We start from the raw sequence: 16,124 nt of genomic DNA, 5'->3' as shown, positions 1-16,124 counted from the left end.
TAAATGAAGTAAAAAGCCTAATATGATTGAAAAACCAAATAATTGAGCAAATTATGAAAAAGATTCAACTATACTTTTTTTTTCCCACTTATCCTCCTTCTATTTATATATGAAATTGTGATAAATATTATATTTTGATAAAAAAAATATTTTTAAAAACTTTGTTATTATTTTAAATGAGTAAGAAGATAAATAGAAATAAAAATAAAAAGATATTTAATTTCTAAAAAAAAACCTAGTTTTGGCAAAAATATGAAAATGTAAAAGTTTAAACTCAAACGAATTATTTTAACTTTTAAGTAGGGCGCTCAAACTCAACTGAATCTGAAATTCTAAATTTATGTTCATGTATTCAAGATTTAAAACCCACCACGTCATCAATCCGTAACATATGACTGTAGGGCCACGTTCTGACATGTCACCTTTTCATTCGCCATTCAAAATTTCAACTAAAAAACCCCTCTCGCTCACAAGCCATTTTTCCCAAAATTGAATTTTTTTGAAACGCAGCAGAAATGGCGGCATCTTTCTTTTTTATAACACTCGCCATTTTCACACACTTTCACCATCTTCATCTCCATCTACATCTCCATCTACATCTCCGCTAATCTGTATTTTCTGTTTGTTGTGTGTAAAATCTAATATATGGCTGATCAAGAGATTAAGCGAGTTACGAGAATGGCGAAGAAGAGGGCAATGGAGGCAATCGAGTCTCAGTTGCAACCGGCGAAGAAAAATAGAGTGGTTTTGGGTGAGCTCTCGAACAATGCGGTGGTGTCGGAGAACGAGACGACGATATCTGACCTGGTTAAAATTCAAAAGCGGAAATGTAGATCGAAGAAGGTCAAGAAAACCGTGAAAGCAGTTCTGGAAACTCAGGATCTGGGTTTCGAGAAAATTGATGAAAAATTTAGCGACCCTCAGATGTGCGAACCTTACGTTTCAGATATTTACGAGTATCTGCATAACATGGAGGTTTGTTGCCTTTCCCCACTTCGTAATTTTCTTTAATTATTTTCAAATCGGGTTTTCAATGGAGCTAGGGTGACCCATCTGATAACTCAATTGCCAAATTTAGGGTTTATCTTTCTACTTCTGTTTTGTTTCATGATTGGTTGTTTACTCCAAAAATAGAACGTTGCTTGTTAATTTTCAATTCGGTTTTCAACTATATTCATACATGACTCAGATACACAGTGATTAGATTTAGGGTTTCCTTGCTATTCAATCGACTTCATATAAATGACTAGTTATGTAATCGAACTGAAGTTCATAGTTTTAATTGCAAATTCAGATCGAGGCAAAGAGAAGACCGACGCCAGAATACATCGAGAAAGTGCAGAAGGATGTTAGTGTAAACATGAGGGCTATATTAGTTGATTGGTTGGTTGAGGTCGCTGAAGAGTATAAGCTTCTTTCAGACACTCTATACCTAACCATCTCCTACATCGATAAATTCTTATCTACAACCACCCTTAACAGACAGAGGCTTCAACTTCTTGGTGTTTCTTCAATGCTCATAGCTGCGTAAGTATCATAATGTTTGCTATTCATTGACAAGGGTTTGAATCTTAAGTATTAAACATGAAACTTTTTTTGTAAACAGAAAGTACGAAGAAATCACTCCCCCACATACTGAAGATTTCTGCTATATCACTGATAATACTTACACAAAGCAAGAGGTTGTAAAAATGGAAGCTGATGTCCTCAAAGCTCTCAATTTTGAAATGGGAAATCCCACTGTAAAATCATTCCTTAGAAGATTTGCCATGTGTTCTCAAGAAGTTCATGAAGTAAGCTCTATCTCTTTGTTCTACGTGTATCTTTTCATGATTGATTCAATATTTTTTATGCTTCAAGTGTTAATTTTTCTATCCTTTTCAATCCACAGAAACCCAATTTGCAAATGGAGTTCTTAGGTTATTATTTGGCTGAATTAAGCTTGTTAGAATATAGCTGCCTCAAGTTCTTACCTTCAATGGTAGCTGCATCTGTTGCCTTTCTTTCAAGATTCACCCTAAAACCAAGATCACACCCATGGGTAAGCATGCTTACATAATTCTCATATTTTTTAAAAAAGAAAGATTGAAATTCTAATAATATTCAAAACCCATTTACAGAATCCATCTCTTGAACAATTATCTGGATATAAAGCATCGGATCTGAAAGAATGTGTTCAAATTTTACATGATCTGCAATCAAGTAAAAAAGCTGGAAATTTGTTGGCAGTTAGAGAAAAATACAAGCAACATAAGGTATGTTAAGATTCTCACAGTTTATAAGTTGGATATTTATTAGTTCCCATGATCTGATTTAATTTTTTTTTAATCTTCTTTTAAACAGTTCAAATGTGTGTCAAAATTGTCATCTCCATCAGCAATACCAGATTCTTACTTTGAGGATGTAAGAGAATCATAGTTAGATTTTTGGATGATCACTAACACAAGCTAGAAGTAGGATTTTTAGTTGTTTTGAAACATAGTGTATGACAGATTTAACTCAAGCTAGTATGAATGGAATTTGTATGTTAGGTGATGTACATGTGATTGTTGATTCTATTTCATCTTAGAAATTGATTGTAAAATGTATTTTTTCTTAATTTGGAGCAATATATAAAGAACAGAAACAATGTTATTAAATCTTGTGGTTAGTGAGATTTGTAGATGGGAGAAACATAAATGAAATTGAACGGAGAGTAATGGACTTTAATTGTTATAAGTAAGTTACGATACCAAAACAAACAAAATGTGCATACAAAGATTCATTGAATAACAATTGAAGATGTTTTTTCAAAATACGATAGCATAAAAGTCAATGGGAGTCGAACCATCAAGCAACAAGAGTGTCAAATTTAGGTGTGAGCAAAAACTGTTCGGAGTGAATCAATTGGCACCAGGGATGTTAATGGGGATAAAATAATTAGGGCTGACAAATATGTATCATAAAGAACCAACTAACATGTTACCAACCGAACCAATTGAATTGGTAGCCAACATGTTCGGAAGCCAATACGTTTGGTCGGTATTACCATACCAATTAAGTAAACTTGGTACGGTAACGATATAAATTTTTGAATACCATGGTTGTACCGTACCAACCAATTATATATATATATATATATATATATATATATATATATATATATATATATATATATATCAATTAATACATATAAAGATATATTAATCATCACATTTTTATGTTTCAATTAAGAGCAACAAGTCTGATATTACGTATACATTATTCGATTACTTGTATATTACTCAAAACAAGAAAACAAAAAACAATTAACTAATCACTTCTTAGACTAGTATATATTTTTTTGTTAATTCTTTATATATAATGTTTACAATTAAGACGGTGAGACAGCGGTATAGTTAATATATAACAACGTCATAGTTGAATACATTTATTTTGTATTGTGCATGATAGTTATTTTATTTTATATGCATATAAAAGGTACTAAACATCAATGACAATTTATTTTGTTTAATTTGTTTCCGATTATGGAAAATTTTCTAACCGTTGGGTTGGATGATGATTACAATGTGAAGTCTAATATAGTTAATCATGTGTTAAACTCTTCAAATATAAAAATCAGTTAAAGCATTTGGTATATACCAGTACCAATATGTACCAACCAAATTTTTTGGTAGCCAAATAAACCGGTACCAAGTATAGTTGGTACGGTACTGGTAGTTAAATTCTCATACCAACTATAGTTGGTACGGTACGCGGTTTGAAGAAAAAAAAGTCGGTACCGTACCAATTCCACCCCTAGGATAAATAAGACAGTAAGATCGCCCGCCTCATTTCCTCATCCCCATTGATTTTCGAATATTCTTTTATCGGATTGAAAGAAATTTTTTGGGTTTAAAGAAACTATTTTTTTGGGTTAAAAATAATATTTATAACATAATTTTACATGTTAAAAATAAAAATGTTATCACATTTCAAAAATATTATATTAACAACTAGAAAATATAATTTTTTATTGGCTTTTGGAAACTCAAAATCATTATTATTATTTATTATATTCATAATATATATATATATATATATATATATATATATATATATATATATATATATATATATATATATATATATATTAAGGGGGTCTACCATGGGGGCTCGGGACAGGATTGCCTACCCCTGTCCCTGCCCTCGTATTTAAAACGGGGATTAACCTTGCCTCCACCCTAACCTCCGTTTTTTAACAAATATCACCTATATGAGATTGAGGACCCCACGGGTTCGAGGTCCCACGAGACTTTTTGACATCCCTAATTTGGACTTGGATCGGGATCCTAATTGGTATTGATCGAATTGAATTACATGAAATGGAATTATAAAAGTCATTTAATTCTTAAACTCAATGTTGCAATCCCAGAATACAATTAATTAAAATAAAACATAAGGAACACCTCCCCCTCCCTCTCTCCCATTATTGTGTTCGACTTGTGATCGCAAACAGACCAAACCCATATTTTTAGCCGAACGGGTTGGATAGGACACAACCTTCCATTATAAGTATAATGAAATACGAAGTAACTAAATGTTTTAAAAATTCCCAAATCTTAGTTACTTTAGGAAAAATGTAGAGTTGGTGCTATTCCATGAAATTACACTTTGTACCCTTGCTAAGACGTTAGTGGAGCGTGTGTGGTTAACCGGCACACTAATTGGGCTCTAAGCAAAGGTGGAAAAGGGTGAACCGATGTTTGTCATAGATCGATGAAGCGTGTGTGGTTAACCGGCACGTCGATTAGGTGACTATAATATTGGGGGCACCATGTATATTTGCATGGTTATCCACAACTTGTTTGTGATCCTCGGCATCCCAGTCACAAACGAAGGGCACACTCGAGATTTAAACATGCCATTGAAAAGTTCAATGAATCTCAAAAGATCTAGGAGTTTCAATTCATTTAAAACTTAATTTACAATTTTCGTTTTTCATGGTGGAAATTGGCAAAATCGTCATTTACCTACCTTCAAATGTTCTGCAATTTGGATTACGACATCCCTCTTCCAAATTGTAGAATATTGTGTTGGGTCCTAGCCTTGATATTTCATTTGGGTGTTATATCAAGGATTCCAATCAACTAACTTGAATTTTTCCCATTTTGAAGATGTCAAAGTCTGACAACTATGGTCTTCCTGAATCCGTTGGAAAAAGTTTTCCACTTGAAGATGATGTTCCATGATTGGATTGTGGAAATGGAAATCATGCTTCACTTCCTCCACCTCCTCCAATAATTCTCCCTGACCCACGTGTTCGTAGACTTGAAAAGTTCAAGGTCACTCAAGCCCTATTGGCGAAAGACACGGATATGGAAAGTCGGCATGCGCTCATACCTTGGATATGAAGTCGCATATTGATAGATTGGGAATGTTGGGCGTCGATGTCTCAGAGAAGTTGGGTGTTAACTTGGTTCTTCACTCACTTCCCGATTTATATGGTAATTTTGTTAGAGAGTACTATATGATGGAACATGACGTGACCCTCATTGATTTGACTTATTTGTTTATTGCTTCTAAATCAAAAATGATTTGGTGGACTGGTTGAGCAAATTTGTCTGGTAAATCAATATCCCAACCTTCTATGGGCAATGGCAACATTGGAAGTCCAGAAAAGTTTTCTCTATGCAAGAGAAAGGCTGAGTCTGAGATTGTCCCATGTGCTATTCCGAAAAGGTCCACTTCTTTCTATTGCCAAGAAAAGGGGCATTGGTTACGAAACCGGCCTGACTACCTGATAGATCTAAGAGATGAGAGAGTCAAGATGTATGACTCTTCTTCAGGTAAAATCCACTATCTAACTCTATTAAGTTCCTATTTGGAGATTCTAAATACATGATGTGATAAGATTACATTTGGTGTTTTGTAGGATCGAAGAAAAGAGAGGTGTAACGACCCAATTTTCACCGCAAAAAATTTCATTTTTAATTAAACATTTTGAAAAACATTTGAAAATCAACAACATTCGATCATATCTTTTCTTAAAACATATTACGTGTCTGAAAACCAAAACATGGAATCAACCATAGTGTCAGAGTACAAATCCCAGAACAATCTCATAGTGCAGAAAAACAAGGGGTGTGTATGATGTGCCGCTACCGTGCCAGCTCCTTCCCCTTCGCTGAAGAGGTACCTGAAACCAAAACTCTAAACTGTAAGCATGAAGCTTAGTGAGTTCCCCCATAATACCACATACCATACAATCATATAATGAACAACTAGGAGATACGGGCCTCGCCCACACTCCGCTAACTGGGAGATACGGGCCTCGCCCACACTCCGTTATCTAGGAGATATGGGCCTCGCCCACACTCCGCTATCTAGGAGGTACGGGCCTCGCACACAATCCGCTATCTAGGAGATACGGGCCTCGCCCACACTCCACTACTAAACCATAACATACAAGTATCACACAGACAACGAGTATAAACAATTCTACCACGCTAGCATATATCATCATCAAACTCAATTAAGAGATACGGGCTCTGCCAACACTCCGATACTATCATATTGTCTATACGGGCCGACCTGGGTGCCTTAGACCCGTTCCTACTGGAAGGAAACTCACCTCGAAAAGTAGCTACCAAGAGTCTAACTGCTGGACGTCTGACTGCTGCACCGGTAATCCTACGCTACAAATCCATAAACATAGATTAGCCACTCATAATGCCCTTAGGTCAAATGACCGACCCACCCCTGGTCCAAGGTCAACTCCTTGGTCAAAGTCAACTTCCAATTGACTGGACTCGCCGAGTCATGGCACAGACTCGCCGAGTCCTTCTCCTACTAATCTGGTCTTACACGCCAAGTCCCTCTTCCCACTCCCTGAGTCACCCTCAACTCACTACTTGGGATTATAGAACCGACTCGCGATTCGACTCGCCGAGTCCAAGAACAACTCGCCGAGTCTCCACGACCAGACCTCCCACTCGCTTCCAAATCCTCATCAGAGCATCCTTTATGAGGATTTGGGTTTCTGGGACTATTGCTACATGTTAAATTGCTAATTCCGCGTGTAGATACGAAGGGTTGGACCTTCAACACTTAAACCTCCTTTTACTCAGTAACAGTTCATATGGCTCGCCGAGTTTGAAGAACAACTCGTCGAGTTCTAGGCAATATTCATAGGACTCGCCGAGTTGTTCATCAAACTCTGAGTCTAAGGCCACCTTCATAGAACTCGCCGAGTTCCACTTTGGGACTCGCCGAGTCCCTCCGACCCATTTCCTATACAGACCAAATCTGAGACATGCAACGCTTCCAAACCATAGATCTATGTTCCTAGGGCATGCTTATCACGTAAAGTTGCAAACTTTACGTGCATGCATGGCCATATAAGCTCCAAAAGGCAAAACTAAGCTCTTAATGAGGTCATACACTCAATGGGGACCTCAACCACAGAAACTTTATACTTCTAATACGTCCATAAGGTCTAGATCTGAAGTCCTTTCAGAACATAGAGCACAAATACATGGAGTTTGAGGTTTTAGGTCTTGAAAACCACTAATTTGGGACAAAAAGGGAAACTAATGAACTAGTGATCAAGGTAAGAAATTTTCTAACTGAATGGAAGCTTCTCTTAGTGAAAATTCTGGATCTACCTCCCCTCCTTGCACACTTCAACCTCTTCCTTCTTCTCCTAAGCTCTAAACCTTCTTGACAAAGCCAAGAACACTCTCAAGAACAATATGGGGGCTAGGGTTTCGCTCTACAGCTCTCTAGAAGTGCTAGGGACAAAGGAGGCCAAGTTAGAGCGTTTAAATAGGGTGCAAACACCCAGATTAGGGTTTTTGCCCAAACAGGGTCTACTTGCCGAGTCCAAAGCTTGGACCCCGCGTCTCATCCCGCTTCTACTAGGCGAGTTGGTCCTTCAACTCGCCGAGTCCAAGGCAAAAATGCAAGAAATAAGAATTATTAATTACAAGGAATACGTACCGGGAACCTGGTGCTACATCTCCCCCACTTATTTTAGACTTCGTCCTTGAAGTCTGCTGTTCGCCCCAGAAACAGCTCGGGTTAGTGCTCCATCATCTCTTCCAACGGCTCCCAAGTCCACTCTGATCCCTTCCGGTGCTACCATTGCACCTTCACGAGTTCCACCCTCTTTTTCCTCAAATCCTTCGACTTCCGGTCGAGGATCGCTACAGGCCGCTCGATGTAATTCAGGCTGCTATCAACCTGAATGTCCTCCAAGGGTACTACTGCTGAGTCATCCACCAGACACTTCCGCAATTGAGAGACATGGAAAGTGCTGTGTATCTGATTGAGTTCGGCTGGCAAATCCAGCCTATATGCCACCTTGCCCACCCGGGCTATAACCCTAAACGGCCCAATATACCTCGGGCCCAACTTGCCCCGCTTCCTGAATCGAATGACGCCTTTCCACGACGACACTTTTAGAAGGACCATATCTCCGACCTGGAACTCCAGGTCTGATCGACGCTTGTCGGCATAACTTTTCTGCCGACTCTGAGCAGTCTAAAGCCTACTTCGGACCTGCTGGATCTTCTCTGTCGTCTTGAGCACTACTTCGGTGCTCCCCATGACCCTCTGGCCAACCTCTCCCCAACATATCGGGGTCCTGCACCTCCTCCCATACAACATCTCGAAGGGAGGACGGTCGATGTTCGCATGATAGCTATTATTATACGAGAACTCCGCCAACGGAAGGTAAGTATCCCAACTACCCCCGAAATCCAGAACACATGCCCGCAACATATCCTCTAACGTTTGGATGGTCCGCTTGCTCTGACCATCCGTCTGCGGTTGAAAAGAGGTGCTGAAATGCAGACGAGTACCCAACTCGTCATGAAACTTCTTCCAAAAGCTGGAAGTAAAACGCACATCCCTGTCTGAAATCACGGATACTGGCACCTCGTGCCGCGCCACTATCTCCTTGATATAGATGTCGACCAACTTTTCGGCTGATATTCTTTCCCGAATCGGAATAAAATGGGCGCTCTTGGTCAATCGGTACACGATGACCCATATAGAATCCACTCCCCGCGCGGTCCTGGGAAGCTTCGTGATAAAATCCATCGTAATATCTTCCCATTTCCACAACGGGATGTCCAACATATGCATCTTGCCGTGCGGTATCTGATGCTCGGCCTTGACCTTCCTGCAAGTCAAACACCACTACACGTACCAAGCCACATGCCGCTTCATGCAGGGCCACCAATATTCTAGACGAAGATCCCTATACATCTTCGTCGCCCCGAGATGAATAGAGAACCGGGATTTGTGCGCCTCCTCCATCAGATGCTGACGCACGCCACCACGATAAGGGACCCACACCCTACGGTGAAGGGTCAATAACCCCCGGCTATCATAGTCGAAGGAGGAAACCTGTCCCACGATCTGCTCACTCTTCCGATGTTCCTCCTTCATAGCCTCCTGCTGAGCCTCCCGAATCCGCTCCAATAGCAGAGTCACCACCGTCATCCGTAGGCAGATATCTCGGATCGGCACTGCCTTACGGCTAAGCGCGTCGGCCACCACATTGGCCTTCCCTGGGTGATAGAGGATCTCGCAATCGTAATACTTTATCACATCCAACCACCGACGTTGCCTCATGTTTAGATTCAGCTTATCCATGAGGTACCTCAATCTCTTATGGTCCGTGTAAATGGTACAGCGAACCCCATAGAGGTAATGACGCCAAATCTTGAGGGCGAACACAACAGCCCCCAACTCCAAGTCACGTGTCGGGTAATTCGCCTCGTGAGGCTTCAACTGCCTCGACGCGTAGGCAATGACATGCCCTCTTTGCATCAATACCGTGCCCAAACCTGAGATGGACGCATCTCAGTACACAACAAAATCCTTCATGCCCTCTGGCAGGGCCAAGATTGGCGCCTCACACAATCTTTGTCTCAGTGTCTCAAATGCTACCTGCTGTTCAGGCCCCCAATGAAAGACCACGGCCTTCCTTGTTAGCTGGTCAATTGTATGACTATCATGGAGAAATCCTAGATGAATCTCCGATAATATCCCGCTAAACCCAGGAAACTCCGAATCTCGGATGGAGACTTCGGAACCTCCCATCTCATCACGGCCTCTACTTTGGCCGGGTCTACTGAAATCCCGTCCTGGTTGACAAGGTGCCCAAGAAACTGCACCTCACGCAACCAGAAATCACACTTGGAGAACTTAGCATATAAGCTCTCTCTCATAAGGGTCTCCAACACCTCTCGGAGATGCCCCTCGTGCTCCTCCTGCGTCTTGGAATAAACCAAGATGTCATCAATGAAAACTATCACAGACCGATCCAACATCAGTTTGCACACGCGGTTCATGAGATCCATGAACGCGGCAGGAGCATTGGTGAGCCCAAACGACATCACCACAAACTCATAATGGCCATAGCGCGTCCGAAACGCGGTCTTCTGCACATCCCCCTCTCTGACCCTCATCTGATGATAACCTGAACGCAAATTGATCTTGGAGAACCAAGATGCTCCCTGTAACTAGTCAAAGAGATCATCAATCCTCGGGAGTAGGTAACGGTTCTTCACCGTTACCTTGTTCAGCTACCAATAGTCTATACACATCCGATGCGACCCGTCCTTCTTCTTCACAAACAGGATCGGGGCTCCCCAGGGTGAACTGCTCGATCTAATGAATCCCTTGTCTAACAGCTCCTGTAGCTGTGCAGACAACTCCTGCATCTCGGGAGGAGCCAACCGATACGGTGCCTTGGCTATCGGAGCCGCACCAGGGACTAGGTTGATCCTGAACTCCACCCGCCTCTCCGGAGGTATCCCAGGCAGCTCCTCGGGGAATACATCCGCGAACTCTCGTACTACGGGCACCTTGTCCACTGTCGCCCTACCCTCCTCCCGGGCATCCGTAACATACGCGGCATATCCTTTACAACCCTGCTGGAGGTAGTTCCTTGCCTTTGCCGCCGAACATAAGGCTGGCCCTCACTGTGGTCTCTCGCCCTGAATCACCAACTCTCCCCCACTTGGGGCTCGGACTCGCACTAGCTGCTGCACGCAGTCTATCACTGCCCCATTGGGGCTTAACCAATCCATACCAATAATCACCTTGTTCCCACGCAACAGAATGGGAACCAAATCCACCAAGTAGCACTCCTCAAACAACCTTAGAACACAATCCCTGAACACTGCTGATGCTCGCACCGATCGATCATCGGCAATCTCTACCTCTAAAGGGCAACCCAACATGCCCGGAGACTCAAGAAACTTCTTGCTAAACGCAAGAGAAAGAAACGACCGGGTAGCCCCCGAATCAAACAACACCTGAACTGGGATACCGTTCACATGGAACGATCCTAGACAAAGTACATACATATAGCATATCAAAATTACAGCAGCATAAAATAAAGCATAAATAAGAAATCATACCCGTCACCACATCGGGCGTGGCACGTGCCTCCTCTGCAGTCAGTTGAAAGACCCCACTCTTCACCACTGGAGCCTCCGATTTGCCCTGCCGGCCATCTGTGATCCGCAGGGTCGCTGGAGCTGGCGCCTTCACTGGCGCTGATGCTGCTGTCAGCTGGGGGCAATTGGCCCTCTTGTGGCCCCTCTGTTTGCAGTGGAAACACAGCAACTCAGATGTCTGAACAACCGAGGCAGGGCAGTACAATCCCTGCTAAAGTGTCCCGTCTTGCCGCACTTGTAGCAGCCCGACGATCCCAATCTACATGCTCCCTCGTGTGACCTGCCGCATTTCCCGCAGCGGCCCGGTCCTCCTTGGCCTTTCGGCCTACCATCTGATCCCCTGGGCTTCTTCCCCGAAGCCCCAACCACATGCCCCGCCTCTGCCTTTCTCTTCCGGATATGCTCCGGATCAATCTCCCTCTCCCTTGCCCTGGCAATCATGGATTCCAGGGTAGGGCAAGCTGAAAAGCTAACATGCTCTCGGATGTCAGCGCGGAGCATGTCATGATAGCGGGTCCTCCTCATATCCTCATCTCCAGCATACTAGGGCACCAGCAATGCCCTCTCCCGGAACTTGGCGGTGATCTCTGCCACAGTCTCCGTAGTTTGTCTCATGTCTAAGAACTCCCTGGCCAGCTGCTGAAGCTCGACAGCCGGCGCAAACTCTGCCCTGAACCTGGTCACTAAGTCCGACCAGGTCATAGCCTCAATAGCCGAGGCTCCCAACGAGTCACCGACGGACTCCCACCAATCTCTAGCTCTGTCTCTCAAACACCCTGCTGCGTATCTCACCTTCGACTCCTGGGGGCAGAAACTAGTCAGCTGTGCGGACTCAATGTCCGCAATCCATCGTCTGGCAGCAATGGGGTCCTTCGTCCCACGGAAATCCGGCGCACCACTACCCCTGAAGTCCTTAAAGGATAGTGTGCGAGATCCTGACTGGCCAGATTCCATGTCACTCCTGAATGCCCAGAGGAGGTCCTCCATCAACTCAACTATCCCTTCCTTGATCGACCCGAAAATGATGGGGGTCGACTCAAGGATGCCTCTGGTGATCTCTGATGCGATGAACTCGCGTAGCCTCTTATCTACTGGCTCGGAACCTGATCCCGAACCCGATCCCTCTCCAGAACTGCCACCAACTGGCCTCTGACGTAGCACCACCATTCTGCGATAGACACAGGCAACCATTAGTGATACTGATACATCTAAAGGGACCACATCTATTTCAAGTTCCCTGGTCTTGTCTCGGCCTTCCTTATTTCGGGTACGGATCCTCTACTTTCAGTAGTACGGTCCCATACTACCTTCCACATCTATCCGTACCTTTTTCAAGGACTGCCCCGACTCCACCAGATCCCTTTCACTACTACTGATCACTGAATATACTCATCCTAGGCTTGCCCTAGGGAAATCTCTGACTCCACCCTACCTGGTCCTCAGTTGTGGAAGGCCTCCTTGTAATGCCAATCAGCCATTACCTGAATACCATCACATGTGATTGTTGGATAAGGTGTCTAAGTCCATAACTTATTTGGTATATACTTGACCCGACTCGGCATGGTCCATTTGGGTTGCATTTCACCCGAACAATTTATGGATAATTTATGAAAGTTATACACATATGTTTATTAATATATTATAAGTTATAATATATTAATATGAGGTTATGTTATTTAATTAGTCTTAGTCTTAAATTAATTATGAATTAATTTAGAGATTAAAAGGAAGACTAATTAGATTATGGGCTATTGGTTTTATATGGTGTGGGCTAACACTCATTTGTTAATGGGCTAGGCTTGGATGGAAGTCCATGGATGATCCATGGAGCTTTTAACCCATGGATCCTTGGAAAAGGAAAGGTCATGGGTTATTAGGGTTTCACCCTAACCATGTACACTATATAAGCATGCTTATGGTGCATGAAATGGAAACTAGTGAACTAGTGTGTGTGTGCTTGTGTGTGGCCGAAAAATTGCAAGTGTGTATACTCTCTCAAAGTTTTCCAAGTGTTTGTGGTGATTTGTGATTCCATTTGAGGCATTCACACTATTGGTGCTTGGCCCTCAAACTCCTTAAGAATCAAACTCATCAAAGAAAGGTATGTAATCTCTTCTAACTCTTTTATGTAGAAATGTTCCCCATGCCATGTTAGATAGGTTATGAACCTTGGAAAATTATTATTTTGCATGTATTTAGACAAACATAGATCCAAGGTTTATTAGGGTTGCATGCACACTTAGGAAGTGTTAGATTGCTCAAAACCCAACAGTGGTATCAGAGCCTAGGCTTGCTTGTTTGATACTTGATGCAAAATAGTTGAAAAAGTCGAAAAACTTGCTGTCTGCCTGATGAACTCGCCGAGTCCATGGGGGGACTCGCCGAGTTCATGTGTATCTTCAACCTACTCGCCGAGTAGGTTCATGCACTCGACGAGTAGGAGCCACAAAGTGCAGATTTTCGACTTTTGCTGCTGGAAATGGACTAGAAACATTACCCTAAACTGTTTTGGTGTTTTAAAACTTGTTTTAGTTGGTGTAATGGTTGTTCTAATCCATTTACAATAGCATATATCAAAATTCCATGATTTTATGTGTTCATATAATTCTTGAAATTTTGATGATCATGTTCATGTTCTTATGAATTTAGAAGATGATAGGAATTATTTGCTGAATTGTTTAGAATTAATTCTTGATCATTTATGTGTTTTAATGGAGTCCATAATTTGTCCTCAAGTTATGGATATCCAAAGGTCACTTTCTTTAACACACACATTTAAATACATAAGTTACATGAAAATGAAGAGTCTTCATTTTTATGAACCTTTAATTCATAAGTTATGAAATGAAAAGTTTTGGATAGTTACAAAACTTGTCCTCAAGTTTTCGAATTTGTAAAGTTTCACACACTTTAATAAACTTTAATTCCAACCCTTAGAGTTTTAATAGTTAAAATTCAACCCTTATACTATTTATAACATTAATGGTTAATTATTATATATATATGTATAAGAATAAGTCGTTCTACCGTTAGTAGGCCTCATTCACGAAGCCGGTCTATAAGGTGGGTATAAGGTTGTTGCCTATAAAATGGCAACTTAATGGGTGTCCACTCTTACCCACCGCTTGCTTGACTGGTGGAGGGTCGTTAGCCGAACGGGTAGGACAATGACTTTAAATCCTCATTAAAAGTATAATGATTATTATAAAGTAACTAAACCTTTTAATTCCCAATCTTAGTTATTTTAGGAAAAATGTGAACATGGTGCTAGTCCATGGAATTCACACTTTGTACCTTACCAAGTCGTTGGTGGAGCGTGTGTGGTTAACCGGCACACTAACTTGGACTAGTAAGGATCATGAAGGGTGACTTAATGTTTGTCATGGATCAATGAAGCGTGTGTGGTTAACCAGCACATTGATTAGGTGATAATATTAAGGGTACCAAGTGAATTAGCATGGTTATTCACACCTTGTTTTGTGATCCTCGGCATCCCAGTCACAAAACTTGAAGGGCACAATCGAGATTGAAACATGCCATTGAAAAGTTCAATGAATCTCAAAAGAATCTAGGAATTTCAAATCCAATTAAAACCTAATAATTCATTTTGTTTTTCATGGTGGAAATTGGTGAATCGTCATTCACCTACCTTTCAAATATATTATTACTTAGATTACGGCATCCCTCTTCTAAGTATAATATATTGTGATTGGGTCCTAGCCTTAATATTACATTTGGGTGTCTTATTAAGGATTCTATATATCTAATCTAAACTTGCCTTCTTCTTTCAGATGTCTTCCAACACTAATGCTTCGGGCTCTAACCCAACTGGTTCTTTCTCTCTCATGAATCTTTGTGGGAGGGTCATCTTTGATGGTTCCAACTTCATGGATTGGATTAGGAACATCAGGATGGTTACTCGTTATGAGGACAAGGAATATGTCCTCGATAAGGAGTTAAAAGAGCTTGATGAGTCTACTGCTACTCCTGAGGAGATCGCTGAATTCAGGACACATGAGAGAGATGCTACTAAGGTGGCATGTATCATGATGGCCACGATGACAGCCGAGCTCCAAAAGTCATATGAAGATTTCTACCCTTTTGAGATGCACCAAGACCTGATGGAAAGGTACCCTCAGAGTGCTCGTCAGGAGCGGTATGAAATAATCTCCTCCATAATAACTACCCGCATGAAGGACGGTGATTCCATCACGGCTCACATGCAAAAGATGCAAAGGTATGTGGACCGTTTGCTGAAGCTGAATGTGAACATCCCTGAGGAGTTGGCAATTGACATCATTTTGCACTCCTTACCTTCTTGTTATGACCAATTTCGTATGACATATCATATGAACAAGGAGGAAGTTACACCCAGCAAGCTTCAAGGACTCTTGAAGACCGCTGAAACCGGTCTTAAGGGCAAGGCGGTTGTTACCTCTACTACTCCTACTCCAACATCTACCCCTGTTTTGGCTATCGGGCAAGGCAAAGGGAAAAAGAGGAAGCACCCTTTGAAGGGTACCAAGGGAAAGTCTCTTGAAGGCTCCTCATCGAAGACCAAGAGCGGTTCTGTCACTCCTTCTACCATTCCCAAGGATGCTGAATGCTTCTATTGCCATGAAAAGGCACACTGGAAGCGAAACTGCCCTAAGTACTTGCAGGATCTAAAGGATGGGAAAGTGAAACCCA

At 41.9% G+C, this 16,124-nt stretch overlaps 1 protein-coding gene across 1 annotated transcript; it reads left to right on the top strand.

Moving 5' to 3' along the window:
• The first annotated feature begins 482 nt into the window (after positions 1 to 482).
• Positions 483 to 2,599, top strand: LOC145096941 (G2/mitotic-specific cyclin C13-1-like). Its single transcript, XM_079034332.1, has 6 exons — positions 483 to 975; positions 1,295 to 1,527; positions 1,607 to 1,793; positions 1,892 to 2,041; positions 2,121 to 2,255; positions 2,344 to 2,599. Exons 1-6 carry the CDS (start codon positions 646 to 648, stop codon positions 2,416 to 2,418), a joined length of 1,110 nt encoding a protein of 369 aa, XP_078890458.1. The 5' UTR covers positions 483 to 645; the 3' UTR covers positions 2,419 to 2,599.
• Positions 2,600 to 16,124: the final 13,525 nt, after the last annotated feature.

The sequence above is a fragment of the Lactuca serriola genome, chromosome 4, assembly GCF_051521515.1.
Source record: "Lactuca serriola cultivar US96UC23 chromosome 4, Lser_US96UC23_V15, whole genome shotgun sequence".
NCBI classification, from domain to species: domain Eukaryota; kingdom Viridiplantae; phylum Streptophyta; class Magnoliopsida; order Asterales; family Asteraceae; genus Lactuca; species Lactuca serriola.
The sequence above is the reverse complement of the archived record's forward strand: the minus strand, read 5'-3'. Positions and strand labels throughout refer to the sequence as shown.

What these genes read in the sequence shown, in the direction of transcription:
- LOC145096941 (XM_079034332.1), top strand. Translation starts at nt 646, where the DNA reads ATGGCTGATCAAGAGATTAAGCGAGTTACGAGAATGGCGAAGAAGAGG. An exon ending in AGTATCTGCATAACATGGAG is followed by an intron (nt 976 to 1,294) that starts GTTTGTTGCCTT and finishes TTGCAAATTCAG; the next exon opens with ATCGAGGCAAAGAGAAGACC. An exon ending in AACCAAGATCACACCCATGG is followed by an intron (nt 2,042 to 2,120) that starts GTAAGCATGCTT and finishes ACCCATTTACAG; the next exon opens with AATCCATCTCTTGAACAATT.